Source organism: Rhinatrema bivittatum, chromosome 2 (assembly GCF_901001135.1).
Source record: "Rhinatrema bivittatum chromosome 2, aRhiBiv1.1, whole genome shotgun sequence".
Taxonomy (NCBI): domain Eukaryota; kingdom Metazoa; phylum Chordata; class Amphibia; order Gymnophiona; family Rhinatrematidae; genus Rhinatrema; species Rhinatrema bivittatum.
This window is the reverse complement of record NC_042616.1, coordinates 309,151,188-309,173,011: the sequence shown is the minus strand read 5'-3', so window position 1 is coordinate 309,173,011 and position 21,824 is coordinate 309,151,188. Positions and strand designations below refer to the sequence as shown.

Below are 21,824 nucleotides of genomic sequence, written 5' to 3'. Positions count from 1 at the left end.
TCTGGATGGCACTAATGATGAGGGTTGATCCTGAATCCCTGGAAGATGGGGAAATTCCTCCAGGGCTGGAATCGTATCGAACCATGTTGCAGTTCTTTCATAGAGATGAACTGCTGGCCCTGATTTCCCAGACCTTGAAACAGCTGGGGGTTCCTGATTCAGATGCTATGTCAGAGCTGAGGAAGAATCCCAAGAAGCCTCTTGTTTTTCCCGGTGATAGATGCCATCCAGGAATTGATTGATCTGAAATGGGTTACCCCAGAGGCAAATTTTAAAGGAGGTCGGACATTGGAAGGTCTGTACCCCCTGGAGAGCATTTGCATTTTCCCAGAATGGATGCTCTGGTATGTGCCATGTCTAAGTGGACGACTATCCCTATAGAGGCGAAGAGAGGCCTTGAAGGATGTACATAATAGAAGGATTGAGGCTATTCTTAAGCAAGCGTTTGAGGCAATGGTGATGAATTTATAGCATGCCTCTTATTGTGCCCTAGTAGCGAGATCTTGTCTGCTTCTTTCTAAGGAGGTTGAGTCTGGAGGGAATTCCAAAGCGGTTCTGGAGCCTGCTGCCACCCTTTTTTCTGATGCAGGCTGTGATTTGGTCTGGACTTCGGTCAGATGAGTGGTTTCGGGATAGTGGCTAGGCGTCAACTCTGGTTGCAGAATTGATCAGCTGACACAGCTTCCAAAGTCAGTCTTACCAAGATGCCTTTTAAAGGCTCAGTTTTGTTTGGGAGCGAGTTGGAGAAACTGACCAGTAGGTGGGGTGAGTCTCTGGTTGCCGGAGGATAAGAAACAGTTACAGCGCCCCTTTGGTATGAAGGATCGTTTCCGGCGTTCCAGGCATTTTCGTCCCTACAGAAGGATGACCTTTCAGCGGACTCGGCCTTTCGGTAGGTCTCATTCCTTTTGTCCCTGGCAGCACAAGATAGGAGTGGGCTTGGTTGGTGGACCTTCCTGAGCTTCCCAATGAAGCTTTGCCGACCCACCTTCCGGAACACGTCGGACCAGTGGATCCTGGAGGTGATATGCGAAGGGTATGCACTGGAATTTCACAGTATTCCTCAGAACATGTTCTTGATATTCCCTTGTCACTCCCCGTAGAAGAAGCAGGCAATGGAGTTCATGCATCAAAAGCTCCTCAGACTGAGAGCTGTAGTTCCACTGCCCACATCTCAAAGTATGGAACGATATTCCATTTATTTTGTTGAAGGAGGGCTTCTTTCGTCCCATCTTGGATCTCAAGAGGATCAACCATTGCTTGAAGGTGACTCATTTTCGCATGGAAACCTTATGCTCTGTAATAATGGTGGTGCAGTTGGGGGAATTTCTGACCTCCTTGGATCTGTCAGAGGCTTACCTTCATATTCCCATCCGATTGGAACACCAATGCTTTCTGCACTTTTCGGTGTTGGTGCTGCCTTTTGGTCTAGCCACTGCTCCCAGAACATTTTACAAGATTATTGTGGTGGTAGTGGTGGCTTTGCGAAAAGAAGGAATCCTGGTGCACCCGTATTTGGAAGACTGGCTGATTTGAGCCAAGTCTCAGGAAGAGAGCCACCCGGTGACACAAAAGGTGATCTCCTTATTGCAGGAGCTCAGTTGGATGGTGAACCTGACCAAGGACAATCTTCAACCATCCCAGTTGGAGTATCTGGGGGTCCGGTTCGACACGGGAAAGGACAGAGTTTTCCTACTGGATGTTTGGATCCAGAAATTGATGTCTCAAATGTGTTAGTTGATGAATACCATATACCTGACTGTGTGGTCCTATGTACAAGTACTCTGCTTGATGGCAGCTACCCTGGAAGCAGTTCCATTGGCAAGGGCATATGTGCGTCGTTTTCAGTGCTCTCTGTTATCTCGTTGGAACCTGAAGTCTCAGGATTATGTGGTTTGGCTCCACTTGTCGATGGAAATCTGCTCCTGCTTCCAGTGGTGGATGCAGGAGGATCATTTGAGAAAGGGAGTTCCCTTGTCCTCTCTGGCCTGGTTGGTACTCATGACAAATGCGAGCCTCCACGGTTGTGGGGTTCACTGTCTTGAGTTAATGGCCCAGGGGTGCTGGAATGCTGAAGAGTCCCACTGGAACATCAATTGCCTGGAGGCCCGGGAGGTACGGCTGGCATGCTTGCAGTTCGGCCACAGGCTGTGGAATCAAGTGATTTGCGTGATGTCGGACAATGCACAACGGTGGCCTATATCAGTCACCTGGGAGGAACCAAGAGCCAGCAAGTGTCGCAGGAAATAGACCAGGTGATGAAATGGGTGGAAGGTCATCTGCAGATGATCTCGGCCTCTCACATTGCAGGAAAAGAAACGTAATAGTGGACTTTCTCAGTAGGGAGAGTCTGGTCAGGAGAGTGGGTGTTGTCAGCTGAGGCATTTCGGCTGATTGTGGATTGCTGGGGCCTTCCTTTCCTAGACCTGCTGGCGACTTCTCAAAATGCGAAGGTTCCTCACTTCTACATTCACAGGAGAGCGCCTTCATCCCTGGGAATAGGTGCTCTCGTACAGGTCTGGCCAGAAGATAGATTGCTTTATGCCTTTCCTCCTTGGCCCTTGCTGGGCAGGATAATTTGCCAGATCGAAGGCCACAGGGGACTGGTACTTCTGGTGGCACCGGACTGGCCCAGGCATTCATGGTATGTGGATTTGTGACTACTCCTGATGGAGGCCCCTCTTCGTCTTCTGCCGCACATGGATCTGCTTCAGCAGGGACTGGTTCTTTACGAGATGCCGACTTGATTCTGTTTTACGGTTTGGCCCTTGAGAGGGCTTACCTGTTAAAGTGTGGTTATTCCTCTCCGGTGTTTACCACTTTACTCCGCTCTCGCACGTTCTCCACTTTTTGGCTTATGTGCAGGTTTGGAGAGTTTTTAAGGCCTGGTGTGAGGAGCGAGGTGTTCTTCCTCATTCAATTAATATCCCTCTCATTTTGGATTTTTTGCAGGATGGATTGAATAAAGATTTGTCCCTCAAATCCTTGAAGGTGCAGGTTGTGGCTCTTGCCTATTTCGGAGATGTGGTGAATGGTGTTTCCTTGTCATCTCATCCTGATGTGGCCCGCCTTTTGAAGGGAGTGAAGCACCTTAGGCCTCCCTTGAGGTTACTGGTTCCATTGTGGAGTCTTAATTTTGTGCAGGACTTTTTGATGGGCCCTACGTTTTGACTACTTCGGAACCTACCTTATGGTTGTTGACTTTGAAGGCTGTGTTTCTGGTGGCTATGTTCTGTGTGTCGGATTTCTAAGCTGCAGGCCTTGTCCTGCCAGGAGCCATTCCTTCGCGTGACTCCGGGGGCATTATAGCTGTGTACTGTTCCATCCTGTTAGAGACCACATCTTGAATACTGTGTACAATTCTGGTCGCTGCATCTCAAAAAAGATATAGTTGCGATGGAGAAGGTACAGAGAAGGGCAACGAAAATGATAAAGGGGATGGAACAGCTCACCTATGAGGAAAGGCTGAAGAGGTTAGGGCTTTTCAGCTTGGAGAAGAGACGGCTGAGGGGGGGATATGATAGAGGTCTTTAAGATCATGAGAGGTCTTGAATGAGTAGATGTGAATCGGTTATTTACACTTTCGAATAATAGAAGGACTAGGGGGCACATTTAAGACTAATCAGAGAGAATTCTTTTTCACTCAACGCACAATAAAGCTCTGGAGTTTGTTGCCAGAGGTTGTGGTTAGTGCAGGTAGTGTAGCTGGGTTCAAAAAAGGTTTGGATAAGTTCTTGGAGGAGAAGTCCATTAATGGCTATTAATCAAGTTTACTTAGGGAATAGACACTGCTATTAATTGCATCAGTAGCATGGGATCTTATAGAAACATAGAAATGACGGCAGATGAAGACCAAACGGCCCATCCAGTCTGCCCAGCAAGCTTCACACATTTTTTTTCTCATACTTATCTGTTTCTCTTAGCTCTTTGGTTCTATTTCCCTTCCACCCCCACCATTAATGTAGAGAGCAGTGATGGAGCTGCATCCAAGTGAAATATCAAGCTTGATTAGTTAGGGGTAGTAGGGGTAGTAACCGCCGCAATAAGCAAGCTACACCCATGCTTATTTGTTTTACCCAGACTATGTTATTCAGCCCTTATTGGTTGTTTTTCTTCTCCCCTGCCGTTGAAGCAGAGAGCTATGCTGGATATGCGTGAAGTATCAGTTTTTCTTCTCCCCTGCCGTTGAAGCAGAGAGCTATGCTGGTTATGCGCGAAGTATCAGTTTTTCTTCTCTCCTGCCGTTGAAGCAGAGAGCTATGCTGGATATGCATGAAGTATCAGTTTTTCTTCTCTCCTGCCGTTGAAGCAGAGAGCTATGCTGGATATGCATGAAGTATCAGTTTTTCTTCTCCCCTGCCGTTGAAGCAGAGAGCTATGCTGGATATGCATTGAAAGTGAAGTATCAGGCTTATTTGGTTTGGGGTAGTAACCGCCGTAACAAGCCAGCTACTCCCCGCTTTGTGAGTGCAAATCCTTTTTTCCACATTTCCTCTTGCTGTTGAAGCTTAGAGCGATGTTGGAGTCACAGTAACCATGTGTATGTTTATTGAATAAGGGTATTATCTCCAGGCAGTAGCCGTCATTCTGGCGAGCCACCCACTCTTCATTGACGGCTTCTTGACTTTATGGATGCACAGTGTTTATCCCACGCCCCTTTGAAGTCCTTCACAGTTCTGGTCTTCACTACTTCCTCCGGAAGGGCATTCCAGGCATCCATCACCCTCTCCGTGAAGAAATACTTCCTGACATTGGTTCTGAGTCTTCCTCCCTGGAGCTTCAAATCGTGACCCTTGGTTCTGCTGATTTTTTTCCTACGGAAAAGGTTTGTCGTTGTCTTTGGATCATTAAAACCTTTCAAGTATCTGAAAGTCTTAGTGTTTGGGTAATTGCCAGGTTCTTGTGGCCTGGTTTGGTGGGCTTGATGGACCCTTGGTCTGACCCAGCATGGCAATTTCTTATGTTCTTATGTTCTTCTTTCCAAAGGTAGTCTCGGACTTTCATTTGAATCAGTCCATCTCCTTGCCATCCTTGGATAAAGTCAGGAATGCAGAGGAGTTTCGCCTTTTGCGCTCCTTGTATGATAAGCGTCTTGTCATGTGGTATCTGGAGGTCTGAGTCTTTTCGAAATATGGATCTCCTGCTTGTTCTCCATGGTGGGAGTAAGCAGGGCCCTCTGGCTTCGCAGGCTACCATAGCTCATTGGATTAAGGAGGTGGTTACGGCCGCATATGTGGATGCTGGAAAGCTGTTGCCTACTCGGGACCCATTCCATTAGGACTCAGGCAGTGTCTTGGGGGGGAGGTTAGTCTGTCTCCCATCGATATCTGCCAAGCTGCGACGTGGTCCTCTTTATACACTTTTTCCAGGTTTTATTGTCTGGATGTGCAGGCCTGGGAGGATGCAGCCTTTGCATGTGCGGTGTTGACTGGACCGCAGGCAACCTCCCAGCCTGTTGGGGAGTAGCTTTGGTACATCCCACTGGTCCTGAGTCCATCTGTCTTACACGCTAGGAAATGGAGTAATTACTTGCCTGATAATTTCCTTATCCTTAGTGTAGACAGATGGACACAGCTTCCTGCCCTTGGCTGCCGCATGAATGTGTCAGTAGTCCTCTTGTGGGTCTCTGGTCCCAAGGGATTTCTGGTAAGTGTTCATCCAGTCCCTAGCTTAGGATACCTAGAATCTTATTTGAGTTCAGTGTTTATGGTTGGTTGAGTACAGTTCTGGTCATCTGTTTTTAATCATGTTTTTAATCAAGTTTTTTGCTAGTCTGTCTACAGTTGCTTTTGAAGATAATACTGGCAGGCTGGGGTCACTACAGGGTAATATATACTGTGATGTCAGCTTGCTCCATCTGCATCTATGGGCAGGGGAGCATAAACTGACTGATCCTGAGTTCATCTGTCTACATTAAGAAAACAAAATTATCAGGTAAGTAATTTCTCCATTATCTGAATGGCTACTGTGTGGACACTTTTTGAAGTATGAAGGTATAGTTAAAAGATCAACTTGGAATCTCTCAACATCATCGCAGGCAAATTGGGGAAAGTACTGTGTTGATTCACTCCTGCATATAATTGCCAACAACATAAGTGACATAACAGGACTAGAAAACTGTTGGTTTCTAATGGAATTGAGGAAGCATTTGATAAAGTTGGGATTCATGCCATAACAGCTCTATAAATTATCTCGCTAAGAAAACTGGTTATAAATGGAAGAATTGCAGAGAAATATTTAATTGTTTGCAGTGTTTGGTGATATTCTTTGAAAAACATCGAGATTGTTTTTATAAAAGTGTGCATGTTGAGTGAATCTAATGTGTTTGTATGAATAGGGATATTTTAGCTAATTTTTGAAGTTTGCTGAATCAGTGTGGGAAACATAGGGGTCTGAACTATTTAAAATTGTGTGATGTATTTATAAACAGTAAAAGTTATGTATTTTTGTTGATAGGTATGTGGACATAATTTGAGATTTGTGTATATATATGTATATATTATAGACACAATGTTGGATGGGGGGGCCCAACAAATTGTATGGATGGAAGGGCTGGCCATGGCTCAAAATGTTTGCTTATTCCTGGCCTAGGACCAGATTATGATAGCACCACTTGTGGTCCCAGTGGTAGAATGTTCCTGAGGGTGCTAGCGTATTGCGATCTCAGGCTAAAGTATGATGAGCTTACAAGCTCATCTGAGCAAGGAAGGTCAAAACTTTGACATAGAAAATAATTTATTCTGCTTAGTTGGGCTGAACAGCTGTACACATGCCATTTAAAAGACGTGTGTACAATCTCCATGCCTATATTTTAAAAATTGAAAGTATTTCAGTTTTAAAAATATATGCGTACAGATTGTATACATGGCTTTTACCTCCTGTAAGTTGCTTTTTATGTGTGTAAGTCCGTAAATTTTGTAACATGCGCGCGTGAAAGAAATTACCAGTCTTGCCAAATAGTCCACCAGTTTGCAGATTATCAAGACCCTCTTGGTTCTTCACTCTGAACTCTCCCCAGTTTTCCCAGACCCTCCACCCCCTCAGTACTTCACAATAAATATGCTTAATATCACTTATGTCTGATATTGAGCAGATGTAAATATACTTCTGCAAGCTGTAAAATCTACACATGCAAGTTTCTTAAAAAAAATAGTAATTCTCACGCTTAGCTGTTGGCCCCATCCCATAATGCCCCTAGACCACCTCTTTTTTACAAACATATATTTATTCATGAACCGTATTTATGTGTATATATTTGAGCTTTATAAAATTGCATATATGTGGGTACATGCTATTTACATGCATATATGCTCATTTTTGCACATGAAATATTTTGAAAATTCACCTTATTGTTGGTGCTGTTTAGAAAAATTAAGATTTCCAGGGTTATAACTCGTGCTCAGCCTCACTTGTTCAAAGGAGAAAGCTAAGAAGGAAACATCCTCTGAACCTAATATATAATATTAACACATGTGCAAGGGTCATCCAAATTGTGCAGAATCTCTGCAATCTTATTCCCCTCTGGGGAGATGGAGCTGATCATTTCTGTGATGTATTTAGCTTCCTGACCCTGACAGATGGAGATGTGAAGTTCTTTCTTCTATTCTGCAGTGCAGAGCACTGCTGCTAAATCTAGTGACTCATTCCTATTAAAATTCAGGCTATACGTCTTGCTTACTAACTGAGAATTTTACCTGCCACAGAGTCCAACCACACTGAAGCTGCAGTCTCTAGAGCAGTGTTGGTCAAACTATAATCGCTCATGGGCTCTTTCCTCATTATTCCTCAATCCTTATTTAAACACAGAAGTTGGGCCCTTGGTGATTTAAAAAAAAAAAAAAAAAAAAAGTAAGATTGGCTGTTTGAACAGTTGATCACAGGTTTAGCAGGAAAGAGGTATGCTGTGAACAAGTTTTTGTTTTATTTGCCAGGACTGGAGCCCTCCTCTGCCACTGACAATTAGCAGCTGGCAGTCTAGCAGAGGAGGAGCACCACTGCTACCCAGCTCAGCACGACAGCAGCTATAGGTTCTGTGACATCTCCTTGCCCAGGCACATAAACTGTCTGCTTCCTGTGCTGTGTAGGGCCAGTCTTGCGGTATGAACTGAGATCTTCGGGAATCCATGTGGCTCATACCGCAAGACAAAAATCCCCCATGATTTGGTAAGCTGATATGGTATGAAGTACCACTCTTTTTTCCATGTTGCCTATTTATTGGCTCCTCTCCACCTAGTACCAGCTTGAGCAATGAGCTTCACTCTTGCCTGTTTTCGCTATCATGACTCAAAATAGCTGATCAGGTCATGGCCTAAAAATAAACATCAGACTAAGCTGAGCCTTGGACTGCCCCTTTCCATGAAAAAAGGGCTGCTGGGGTTTGCAGTCAAGGAGGCTTCTGAAAATCCTATTCCCCATCTCCTGATACAGGCAAGAGCCACTAATTTTGCCTATGGTAATAAAGGGGAGATGGCCTCCAATATAGGGGAGATGAAGTGTCAAGTGTAGAGAATGAGACTAAGGTATATGTTTTAATATTTTACATTGTTTTTAAATGGAAGAAACACTATTGAAAAATGGGTTATTGAATGTACTATCAAATATAAATGTTAGTCTTATTATGTTCCCAAAAATGAGAGATTTGCTGCAGTGCAACCCGAAACTGAAGTCATACTATATAAGCATTAATGCATAATCTTCCCTATGATTTTGAGGAAAATCTTTAGCAACACAGAACAAGTTTCCTTTTGCTAACTTGTCAGGTTGGAAGCTCTGCAGTACAAACCACACTGAGGATGGTATCTCAGTGCTGGTTTATTAGTAAGTAAAGATGATAACATACACATTCCCTGACCTATAAGATGCTGCAGGTATAAATAATCAGATAACTTCAATTAAGGTTGCAAACACTCATGGTAGGGGCAAAGCTTTTGTTCAGTCCATTAATCTAGTCCAGGTCAGTTTCAGTAGTAATTGTTTTCCCATAGACAGACAAGGTAGTTAACACAGAGCTTCAATACTTTCATATTATATGTCTTCAGTATACATAGAATTATGAGCTTACGGGACTTCCACTGGAATCTTCTATCATTACTTGATCTCCGAGCTTTCTAAATGCTGGGAACTCTTTCCTGGCATCCCAGCATGCCTTTTCGTTCTGCTGAGCACCAATACAGATCCTCAGGGGTGGGGCCATAACCAGGCTTTCAGTGATCTGAGCCTAGGTTACTGAAAGCCATTCTGTGACTTTACGCACATCATACCAACCCTGAATTGAGCAGACCCCAGTTCAAGGCTGGCTGTGCCCTAACATTTAACTCTAGGGAAAACAAAAACTTGAAATATATGTCACTGGTCATGAATATCCAAATGCTTGCTTGATCATGTAGTTGGCTTTGCAAACATGGAATTCGAAAGACTTATTCAATAGAGATTCTGACTGTTAGGTTATGAATAACTTGTGCAATTTGTTTTAGCTCCCGTCCCTCTCCTAGAACTAGCATTGGTATAGAACTGAATGGCAAAACCTCTGCTATTACTCAGGATATTGTGCAAAGGGATTCTAGTGTGGCCAAGGTAAGTTATTTTTATTTTTTGCATGAAAAACTGAAGGAAAATAAATTGTAAATGTTCTCTGTTTTTTACATATTACTATACTTTTTGGGCTCTCTGTATGTAAAAGTATGTGTGTAACATGGTTACTTGTGCACTTTTACCCAGACTGGGGAGAGGCGTTCTGGGGAAGAGTTGGAAATTATGTGCATACGTTTTGATTTTAAAAGAGTTGGGTGCGTAAAAATGAGAACATGCATGCACAGGGACGGTAACCTTCAAATGGGTGCGCGGGTGCATATATACGCATGTGCTTTGGCGCAAGCCCAGGGATGCACCAGTTTGATAATATATGTGCACAATAGCATGTACGTTATGAAATATCTTAGCTGAGCTTATGTGTGCACCCGATTTTGCAAGTGGCTGTTCACAGCTGCACCCATGGGTATGAGCCATGCAAGTGGGGGAATTTTATAACAGGCATGCATTTCACCAGTTCATCCACCAGTTTGCCCACTGTTGAGCTTGGTACTCCAATCCCCCCTGGTTCTTTAGCTTGCAATGTCCTCAGTTACCCCAGACCCCTTAAATCCTTCAGAGATTCTTATTTTTTTTATTTTTAAACTTATACCTGCTCCATAGCAGAAGTAAAGTTATGCGGCACTGGACCTCAGCCGTGAGTAAGTACTTATGATTTCATCTCCTGGGCCTGCTCTGGATGCCCATGCCGTGCCCACATTACGCTCCTTTTTTGTTCGAAGTGAGATAGTCCCATATCGGGAGATGTGCGCACATGTGACTTTTAAAATCGAGTGAGAATGCGCATGTCCTACATTCACACACCTCCTGATTTTGGTGCATGCATCCCTTTTAAAATTCACTTCAAATAGTGTATATTTGCATAATTGCTTTTTGATAAACCTCACATACATTCTCAAGTAATGGTGCACAAGTATATTTCCTCGTATAGAAAAGGGGTGGGCCAGGGAGTTCTGGGGCCAACATTTAGCATATAAAATGCTATTTTAAAACTTGTGAACGTGATGCACGGTTGGCTGTTACTTGCACATATTTATACCTGCTAATTATCTGGTGTAATTCAGAATATAATAATTCTTTATTGGCAAATACTGACTGGGTGAGGGTTCTGGATAAATTGGGGGGGGATTGCAGGCTGAAGAACCAGGGTGGTCTTGATGATGTAGAGAGAAAACTATTAGTCCACCAGTTTGCCAGGTCTAACTGGTAATTTCCTTCATGTGCACATGTTAGAAAATTGGATGATTTACTTGTTTAAAAGTCAAGTAGTGCTAAAGGAAATACACGAGTTAAAATTTTCTTGTGTAAATGATTAAAATTAGGAGCACAAATACTCATGCATAGCAGGTCTGTCACTTATCCAGATAATGTATTATTTATCCGGCTGCATGGTGGCTTTGCTGCTACGTAGCCAGATAAAAAGTGTTACATAGCTGGATAAGTAAGAAAGCCAGATAAGTCTTCAAATGCTAGTTATCCATTTATCTTACGTATCCATCTATGGTAGTGCTTTTCTTTTACTTATATGATTACCTTACATAGCCGGAAAAGTCTTAAACAGTGCTACTTAGCCGGATATTTGTTGACACTTAGCCAGATAAGTCAAAACTTATGCGGCTAAATACATGCAGCATATTTTTTGAAACGCGAACATGGGTAGATTTATGCATATTTTATGTAGTTTATGTAAAATTTTGTGCACAATATAAAATGTGTGATCAAGAAGGATTAGACCTAATCTCCAAGGACAAGCAGGATGTTAGTACTCACACATGGGTGACATCATCAGATGGAGCCCATTGCAGAAAACATCTGTCCACACATCCACACGGGGTCCATCTTCAGTCTCTTTTTTTCCAGTGGAGCTGTTAGCCTTGCGGTTTGATTGAGCTCTGAAAACTAGGTGTTTTAATTGTTTTTCACGATCTTCTTTCTCCGGTCTGTTGCTGGGTCCCTCTCGGTGCCTTCCCATAGTGCCCCCAGTCAGGGTTTTCAGCATTTCGAGTAAGTTTCTTTTTCAAGTCGATTCCCCCTGTGTTGGTAGTACCTCTGTGCCCCTGGCCATTGACACTTGCTGCCATAGTTCTGTCCTTTTTCCCTTTTGTTAAGCCCCGTCATGGCCACATCTGGCTTTTGCTGATGCCAGTGCCCAAGGACCATGTCGATCACTGATCCTCATGAAGTATACATCCTCTGCCTGGAGGCATTGCATGACATCCGTGGTTGCCGCTTGTGCGCCAGATGACTCTGAAGGGACATTGGCTTCGACTTGACAAGATGGATCAGCTCTTTGGGTTGAAGAAATCTGAGCCATGGGCATTGGCGGCATCGGCATCAAAGGACCTCGGAGCCGCACTGATGGACACCTCACCATCAACATCGGTGGGACCATCGGTTTCGTTGAGGTCGCTGGTGTATCAGGCGCCAGAGACCGACAATTGTTGAACTCCTCTGGGCCGAGGATGCTGGGTTCGTCGTCCTCGACCTTGGCACCAGGGAAGGACCGGGCCAAGCATTGAGGGAAGCTTAAGAAGCATTGGCATTGGTCCCCATTGATTCACGGTGCTGGGCAAGGGGATGCACCGGCTTTTGTTTCGATGCCCCCGAAGTGATCCTGTGGTGAGGAGCACCATCCTCCATCGATGCCCAGGGTCCGCGGTGGTCTCCACTGGTCCTGATGCCAGTTGCTGATCCCCCTCGCGGATCTGGAAAGTTCTGACCACCCCTCCTTCCTCCCAGTCGCTGTTGGCATCAGCAACATTCGAGGAGGAGCTGGAGCGTCGAGTCCAGCTAGCGATGGAGCGAGTGCTACAGGACTTTGGTCCTGTGGTACCGATGGCAGCGGAGCCGGTTCCACTCATCCTTGTACTGCTTCTGGAGAACTCACTGTGCTTATTGGTGCATTACTGACCCAGCTGGCATCGGTTCCAGGGACTGCACCAGTGCCAGGTGGGGCACCAAGGCCTCTTCCTTCCGATATGGTGGTTGTTGCCAATTCCTCCTCTGAGGAAACTCCACCAAGGCCTATAGTCCCCCCAACCAGTTCCATCGGTGCCTGTACCTCTGGACATAGGCCGTGCACCTAGAGCCCCATCCCCTGTGGCAAACAGTGAGGATGAGGGTCCCTATGATCCCTAAGGGGATAATCAGATGGAGTACTCTGAGAGGATTTGGATGGTCTGCTGTTGGACCTTTCTCCTCCAGATGAGCGAAGGAAGTCTCTACGTGAGAACTTAACCTTCTTAGGGTTTATCAGGGTGATAGTGGAGACCATCCAATTCCAGCTTTTGACGGAGGAGGATGCCAGGCACAAAATGTTTGAGCTCCTCCAGTTTGTGGAGCCTCCTAAGGGGATTGTGGCAGTCCCGGTGCTGCTACCTGGAGTTCTCTCCATAGCTTTGCAGCCCATTATTGTTTAGACAAGGCTGGAAGACAAGATTCCATCTTCGGCCAGTCTGTCTTGCGCAACCTATTTGCAACTTGATGTACCAACACCCTTCCGCCTGCCCATTAGGGTTCAGGATGCCATCTAACAAATTCCACCCCAGTCCTTGTGCCTATTGCACATCTTGAGTACATTTGGTGCATTTGTCGGACATCCTCAGCTCGGTACTCTCCCATATGTGAGGACTATCATCCTACTTGTCCTGTGAGAAAGCAGAAGTTGCTTACCTGTAACAGGTGTTCTCACAGGACAGCAGGATGTTAGTCCTCACGAAACCCACCCGCCACCCTGCGGTGTTGGGTTCATTATGTTTTCTTATTTTATTTTTTGGCACTTACTATAGCTTTTAAACAAGACTGAAGGGGGACCCCTGCTGGTTGCAGGGTTAGTGCCATCCTTGGCATACCCAGTAGCTGCCAGTCAAAGTTTTAGAAACTTTGACAAAAGTGTTCCGTGATTGGGCTCCATCCTGTGATGTCACCCATATGTGAGGACTAACATCCTGCTGTCCTGTGAGAACACCTGTTACAGGTAAGCAACTTCTGCTATACAAGGACACCAAGGTCCTTTTTTCCTAAGTGGTGACTTTTAACACAGAACCCAGCATTGTGTACCGATAGTCAAGATTATTTTTTCTTACGTACGTTACTTTGCACTTCTCCATATTAAATTGCATCTGCCATTTAGATGTGCAGTTTGCTAATCTCACAAGGTCCTTTAGTTACGTACAGTCTGGTACTGTTTTAAATACTAAAAACAATTTTTTGTTGTATGTACATTTCTAGTAAATTGATAAGGCAGGAGTTTCCTTTACAAAAACTGTTACTCTCCCCCATTAAACCAAATCTGTGTGGTCAGTAATTTTATTTTTAATAGCTTCTTCCATTTTGCCCAGCACAGACACCAGGCTCACTTGCCTGTAATTTCCAGATTACCTCTGAAGCCCTTTTTAAAAATTGGTATCATATTGACCACCCTCCAATCTTCAGGTGCCATAGCTGTTTTTAAATAATAGTTTGTAAATCACCAGAAGGAGGTCTGAAATTTCATGTTTGAGTTCTTTCAGAATTTTGGGGTGAATACCATCTGGTTCCTGTGATTTGTTGTTGTTTAGTCTATCAATCTGATTTATTACATTGTCCAGTTTGAAATTACCCTCCCTATATGGAGTAACTGGTTGAATTATTTTTCATTATTGGAGAAAATTGGATTGTGCACAGTGTACTTTTCATGTAGGTGGCCCAATCTAAACGTTTTTCAAAGCTGATGAGACTTTTCCGGTGAATAAAGTAGCGCAAATATATGACTTGTTTGCAATTTCAAAAAAATGTTTGAATCAGGTCCTTATGATTTATTTTGGCTTGAAATCATATAGAAATTTTATATATGCACAAATATAATTGGGTCCCCATCTAATGCCATAATGATATTTTCTATTCCCACAAAAGCAGGACATGCATTTTAAAATATGCATAACTAACATTTTAAAGTTAAATAGTACAAAGATGGTTCTGAATATTCTTTTTGGTAAGGAAATAAAGGCTGTTTGTTTTTCTACAGGTTGAAAATGTCCACGTCAGTCGTCAGGACATGGAATCCAAAATTAAAGAGCTGATTTTTACTGATTCAGATCTGATTGTGACCTCCATCATTGACAATCCCAAGGTTCAGTATGATAAACAAATATTTTTAATGGTAAAATAAAATGTATATTGTTTCTTTCTGTTTATAATACTGATACTATTTTTAATACTGATAACATTTTTATAAGTGTCCACTTATATTTTGGAATTCTTTATTTTTCTTATTTGAATTATGTGCATTCCCACTCAAGATTCTCTTAGCAAGGCATTTTCATTTTTGTTAGATTTTACTAAGGTGCTGGTGCTCAAGAAAGTAATGAGAAAATGGAGTTTTAGTTGTACCGTATTTTCCGGCGTATAAGACGAGTTTTTAACCTCTGAAAATCTTCTCAAAAGTCGGGGGTCGTCTTATATGCCGGGTGTCGTCTTATAGGGCGTATAATTAATTTATAAGCCCTCCCTGTCTCCAAGACTATCAGAGCGGTAGCGCATCCCTCTGGCCCGCCCTTGTATCCTATTACCAGTTAGGGATGTGAATAGTTATCGTTTTGGGGAAGGGCGGGAAAAACGGCACACAAAAATAACTCCTAAACCCACCCCAACCCTTTAAAACTAATTCCTTAGCTTCCCCCACCCTCCCGACCCCCCCAAAGACTTTTTACAGGTACCTGGTGGTCCATGGGGGTCCCGGGAGCGATCTCCTGCTCTCGGGCTGTCGGCTGCCACTAATCAAAATGGCGCCGATGGCCCTTTGCCCTTACCATGTGACAGGGTATCCGTGCCATTGGCCGGCCCCTGTCACATGGTAGGAGCACTGGATGGCGAGTTTAACCGTCCCTTGAGATGCTAGAAGAAAGTGAGCGTCTGTGGGCTTCTTTGGTGGTGAGTTCATTCGCTTCTTTCAATTCCTTGTGGTGTTGCTTTTTGGTTTTCTTTGTGTGTTTCATGTGGAATATGGATTGTGTTTGTTTCTTTCAGAAGAAGCAATTAGAAGAAAGAAAAATTGAGTGAGAATTAGATATTCATTTGGTGGCGATTTTGATAAATAAAAGTCGGGATTTGAGGTGTGCATTTTTATATGTGCGCCTATTGGATATTTGGCGCACATATAATTATTAAGGACCAATTAAAAAAAAAAAGGTTTTGAAGGATTATGAAAATGTTTGTTATTTAAAAACTCTTTTGTAGAATATATATGCATGGGGATACTTGGGAAGATCATTTGGAAGATATGGGTTCAGTAGTGAATTGAAATATACTCTCCTGGAGAAGCCTGTGAGAAGGCGAAACATGTTGGGAGTATTATGAAGCTTTGTGAAGAAGAAATAAGAGAGTTTTCTCAAACATAACGGAGAAAAGGAATTTCACTACGAGAGAGATAAGTATTTTTAATGTGTGTATGGATGGATGTATGGATGTTTTTAATATTCAATGTTGTTATTTGGAAATATGTATTCCTTTTTATATTAAAAATACAAATAATTGTAAAGAGATCTTTTTTAAAACATTTTTTGTAATTGAAATAAAAGTTATTACAATAAATTATATGTCACTATATGATATAATCTCGTCCATCTCCATAGTTTGCCGCATCATATCACTTCCGACTGAGGCTCCCAGTTCACCACTAGATACTGGCAAAAATTCTGCAAGAAATTTTGTATCTCCCTGAACTTCACAACCGCTTATCGCCCACAAGCCAATAACCAGGCTGAACGAACCAATCGTATCCTGAAACAATTTCTGAGATCGTACGTCAACGCCCGCCAGGATGATTGGGCTTGCGTCCTTCCCTGGGCTGAGTTTTCCCATAACTCGCATCTCTGTACCGCCACCAGGGCTTCACCCTTCCAAATCATTTATGGGAAACAACCTATTCCTCCCTTACCCCTCTTCCATTGTCCGTCCCATCTCCTGCAGCCCAAATGACAGCGGTAAAACTAAAGGGACTTTGGATCCACACCCAGCAGATGCTTCGGGAGACTGCCCAGACGGCCAAGAAATTTGCAGATTGCCATTGAAGACCAGCACCCCAATTCCGATAAGGAGAGGTGGTGTGGCTCAGCACCCAGTACATTCGCCTAAGGATGCCATCCATGTGCCTGGCTCCACGTTACATTGGTCCCTTCATGGTGCTTCGGCAGCTATGTCCCATCACATATCAACTCCACTTGCCTACCTCCCTGAAAATACATAATTCCTTCCACATGTCCCTTCTGAGTCCCCTCCTGGCCCTCTTGGAGAATCCCTGAAATCCCTCAGCTGACCACCAAGGATGACACCACATACCAAGTCTGCGAGGTCCTTGAATTTAGGAAGCGGGGCCACAAATGGGAGTAACTTCTAGACTGGGAGGGTTTCGGCCGTGAAGAAAATCCTTGGGAACCCTCACCAACATTCTTGACAAGAATCTTATCAAGCGGTTCCATGCGGATCATCCCAGAAAACCCAAACCTAGAGGGAGGCCTAAAGGGGGGGGGGGGGGTTGGGAGTACTGTTATGTCTGCTGCTGTGGCTCCCCGCAACCGGCCACCTCCACCTACCTCTCCAGCACCGCACCTTCGGGGCCGGGCATGCTGGCTACGGCAGCCAGCTGCTCCAGGGGCACTCCTCCGCAGGCCTCTCCTCCAGCTCGCAGATAGGCCTCTCTGCTGGGGCCTTCTCTGACGCATGGCCGTCCTCAGCCCAGGCCCCTTCCCCCTCTGGGGCTCTCTAGGCCTGCGCGCGCATCTCTGCTCCACCTTTCCTTTTTCTATTTAAGGCAAGGTCTGGCTTGCAGACCTTGCCTTGGCTTCTTGCTTTCTAGGTCCTGTATCTTATTCCTCCCCGGAGGATCTCTCTTGCATTCCTGATCTATTTGACCTTCGTCTTGAATTCGACCCATGCCTGGAACCATGACTACGAGAACTGCTGCCTGCCCTGACTCTCGCCTGGAACCACAACTACGAGAACTGCCGCCTGCCCTGACTCTCGACTATGCCCTTACTCTCAAGGCTTCACGCCGGCTTCTGGACCCAGTCCCAGTCTCCATCCAGCGCTGTCTCCTCTTCTGCCAGAGATCCCACGTAAGTCCAGCCGGCCCCGGTACCCAAGGGCTCAACCTGAGGGGAATGCGGCCTGGTACTTGTGAAGCTCCAGTGGGCTCTTCTGCATCCTGGCCTCGCCTACAGACAGTGGGGACCTGTGGTGTTTCCCCCACTTGTGGCGCCAACTCCACCTCGGGCAAGGGATCCACCTCCCAGAGTCACAACAGCGTGTAACCTGATTTTGTATATTTTTATGCACACAAAAGAGAGGCATTCTAGGGATTTACATGCATATTTCAGATTTTAAAAAATATGCATGTAAATTCCCATGTATATTTTGCAAATAGCACGTGTAACTTTGTGCTGGATAGCATGTGCATTATTTTGAATAATTTTCAAAGTGAACTTATACACACAAGTTTGTTTTGAAATTGTCATAACATATATTTTTGAAATATATATGTTGCATGAGTTGTTATAAAATTACCCTCCTTGATGGCAATTGTCAAAGCTATTTACCCATGTATATTTGCTTGTCTGAAATTGCTCTCCTCAGAGCAGCTATAAAGTACAAATGGAGTGCATAATTTGTAGGGATGTGCAGAGCAAAAGTTTATGTTCATAAGTCCATAAGTCGAAAGGGGGTCCCATTTGCGGTCAATATGGACATATGGAGAATTCCATAAGTTGAGTCTATGTCCATACGTGCAAATAAAAATTTAAACCCCTCACCCTCCTTAATCCCCCCCCCCCCAAGACTTACCAAAACTCCCTGGTGGTACAGCAGGGAGTCAGGACGCCATTTCTGAACTCCTTTGTGAGGAGCACGTGACGCCGGCATCACTCCGACGTGACGCCGACGTCACTCCGACGTGACGCCGACGTCAAAGGAACTTTTGGCCAGCTTGGGGGGGTCAGGAGGCCCCCCCAAGCTGGCCAAAAGTTCCTTTTGGGTGCAACGAGGATCCCGGAGCGATCGCGCGGGGAATCACATGACGCCGCGTCACTCCGACGTGACGCCGACGTCACATGCTCCTCGCAAAGGAGCAGAAATGGCGTCCTGACTCCCTGCTGTACCACCAGGGAGTTTTGGTAAGTCTTGGGGGGGGGATTAAGGAGGGTGAGGGGTTTAAATTTTTATTTAGGATCAACAATCGCGATTTCCAACTTATTCAACATAGCTATGTTGAATAAGTTGGAAATCCGATCGTTTTCGCCTCATCACTTTTTTAAGTTAAAAAAAAAAAAAAAGTTGCGTTTTACATTTAAGTTCAAAACGAATGCACACCCCTAATAATTTGTGTACTGTTAACTGCACTAAAACGGGGCATTCTTTTGAGCATGTTTAGGCTGGGTAAGTCAAACAGGGTATCCTCCGATAAGGGTGAGCAGGAAACAATGAAGATCAAAAGGGCTTTAATAAAAGAGCACCGTGAACAAAGGTGCTCCGCTGAGCGCCCTGTATTGCATCGGCTTCTTTGTCTTTCTTAAGCACTGCAGAGGCCATATCCATTGTGCTAGATAAAAGACCACAACTTACATTATAAGAACTTCACTTCTTTATCACATGGGGATTAACAACTAATGTGGATTTTACAGGGTATCCCCCAGAGCTAACAGAGCTGCCTTGCTCAGTGTTTCACGTGACCCCGATTTTTGGGTTTAAAGAAAGAATCCTGGGTGGGGGGAGAGGATGGACACCCATAGAATCATATAGGTATAATACTTTGCTCCAGATCTATGGGGCTGTAGGGTTTTAGGGGACCTTATTAATTTGCTCTTTGTGTGCTTCCAGAGCAATCCCTTCCTCTATAGGCTTAACAATTGTTGCAATCATAATACAAAATTCTATGAAGAATAATTCTATTTTGTAGATTTTCATTTCATGTAAGCAATATTAATTGCTGTAAAACATAACCAAATACTAATATACCTCTATTCTTTAAATGTAGATGTTGCTTTGTTATAGGAGACATATTTGAACTTAGCAGAGCACATCAAATTAAAGCAAAGATGGGTCACATCTTTTCTCACAGGACAAGCAGGATGGTAGTCCTCACATATGGGTGACATCATCAGGATGGAGTCCAATCACAGAACACTTTTTTTTTTAAGTTTCTAGAACTTTGACTGGCACCACTGGCCATGCCCAGCATGCCACTAACCATGCATCCAGCAGAGGTCCCCCTTCAGTCTCTTTTTTTCCGCGCGGCAATAGCCATGCAGGTTAAGGAGCTCTCTTGATATTCCTGACAGGAATTTTCCTCATGGAATTTCTCTTCAAAGTTTGATAAACTTTACTCCATCCGGGGTCCCCCTATCGATTCCATACCCGCAGAAGTGTAGGTAAAGCTTTACCTCCCTTTGCGGTTGATTCCCGTCAGTTTTGCTTCCGAGGCCTACTGGCCATCGACCGCACCACGGCTAAATTATTTTTTCGGAGCCATGGCGTTGGGTTTTCATCCATGCCCCGATTATCCCTGGACAATGTCCATCACAGACCCCCATAAGGTTTGTGTTTTGTGTTTAGGGGCGGACCACAATGTTCTTACATGTACCAAATGTGCCCAAATGACTCTGAAGGGCCATAAGGCTCAGTCAGAAAAGATGGAGTTTCTTTTCCAGGCGAAGCAACTGACTCTGTTGAAGGCCTCAACGTCATTGGAGCCGGCACATCCATCTCCCGTCAACAGTTGGACACCGGTACTTCCCGTCTGACCACGGCTACTCCGAAGTCGTCCACCACATCTTCCTTGGCGCCGGAAAAGGACCGGGCCGAGCATCGGGAGAAACATTGGCATCGCCATCAGAAGGCTCAGTCCGCCGATCCAGACAAGCCCTCAGCATCTGTGTCGATAGAGCCTCCTAGAAGAAATTCCATCCAGAGAAGCCCCCATCCTCCTTTGAGACTGGATTACCGAGGCGTTCCACACCTTCATCGGTGCTGGGAACCGCGACTCCACTGTCACCGGTGGACCCTCTGGCTAGGCAAGCGCTGCCTCCTACTCCGGACCTGGGGTTGCAATCCCCAGGCTTCCATGAGGAATTGGACCGGATGGTTCAAGAGGCCATCATTAAAGTGCTCCAAGGTCTTCAGCCTCCATAGACTCCAGCACTGATTCCGGCCCCAGTTACCGACCCGATGCCCACAGTACTCGTGCAGTTACTGGACAGGTTGGACACGTTGATCGGTGCCCTTCCACCAGTGGGACCGAAGACACCGGTCCCACTGGTGGAACCGGTGTCTCCCTTCTGTCCTCCGTCCGCCATGGAGACGTCCCAAGCAAATAATGTAAATTATGTAAATATATTTTTTGCCTCTTACGTTATCTTTTAAGAATACAGTTACAGATATATTGTTCCTCTTACTGTTTTTTTATTGTTCATTCCTGTCACTTCTCACTTGCCTGTCCTCTATCTTTCCAGCTGCTCTTGCCCTGCCCCCCTCTCCCCCCTCTCCCCCTTCTCGCCTGCTCCTCCTACCCCTACCGTGTTTATTGTAATTTCTGCCTGCTTCAGTTAGTTGTAAACCGGCATGATGTGACCTACGAATGTCGGTATAGGTAAAAGCTTTTAAATAAATAAATAAATGTCCTACTCCTTCGACTTTGATTCCCTTATCATCGGAGGACGAAGATGCATTGATGCCGGAGCCGATTCCGGGGCCATCTGGAGTCCTGCCACTGAGCTGTCCCCCGAGATCACCGGATCCATCGGTGCCGATTTCATAGTCAATGCCCTTGGTCTCTAAACCCCACGGTAGCAGACACAATCTTTCAGCACTGGGGTTATCCGCATATAGACCTCTTTGCGTCCATCCACAACTGCAAAGTAGAGAACTTCTGCTCACTCCATCACAGCCACAAGTCGCCGCCGAGAGATGGTGTCACTCTCTCGTGGTCAAGCGTCTCCTCTACGCATACCCTCCACTTCCACTCATTTACCAAGACTCTCATGAAGTTACGGAAGGACAAGGGCTTAATGATTCTCATAGCCCCTAACTGGCCGCGCCAAGTCTGGCTTCCAATTCTTCAAGACCTCTCAGTCCATCAGCACATTTGTCTGGGGGCAGAGCCGCTGCTGATAACTCAGAATGGTGGGCAGCTACGCCACTCCAACCTCCCGGCCCTGTCATTAATGGTCTGGATGTTGAGAGGTTGATTCTCCGACCCCTCAAGTCCT

The 21,824-nt window shown here is 44.9% G+C and overlaps 1 protein-coding gene across 1 annotated transcript in view; it reads left to right on the top strand.

Annotated features, from left to right (window-relative positions):
* Window positions 1-21,824, top strand: part of ULK4 (unc-51 like kinase 4) — a 1,180,200-nt gene that overhangs the window by 125,682 nt on the left and 1,032,694 nt on the right. Inside the window, exons 12-13 of the mRNA XM_029589702.1 lie at window positions 9,474-9,573; window positions 14,594-14,698. Coding sequence (XP_029445562.1) covers window positions 9,474-9,573; window positions 14,594-14,698 — 205 coding nt within the window. The remainder of the gene's footprint in view (window positions 1-9,473; window positions 9,574-14,593; window positions 14,699-21,824) is intronic.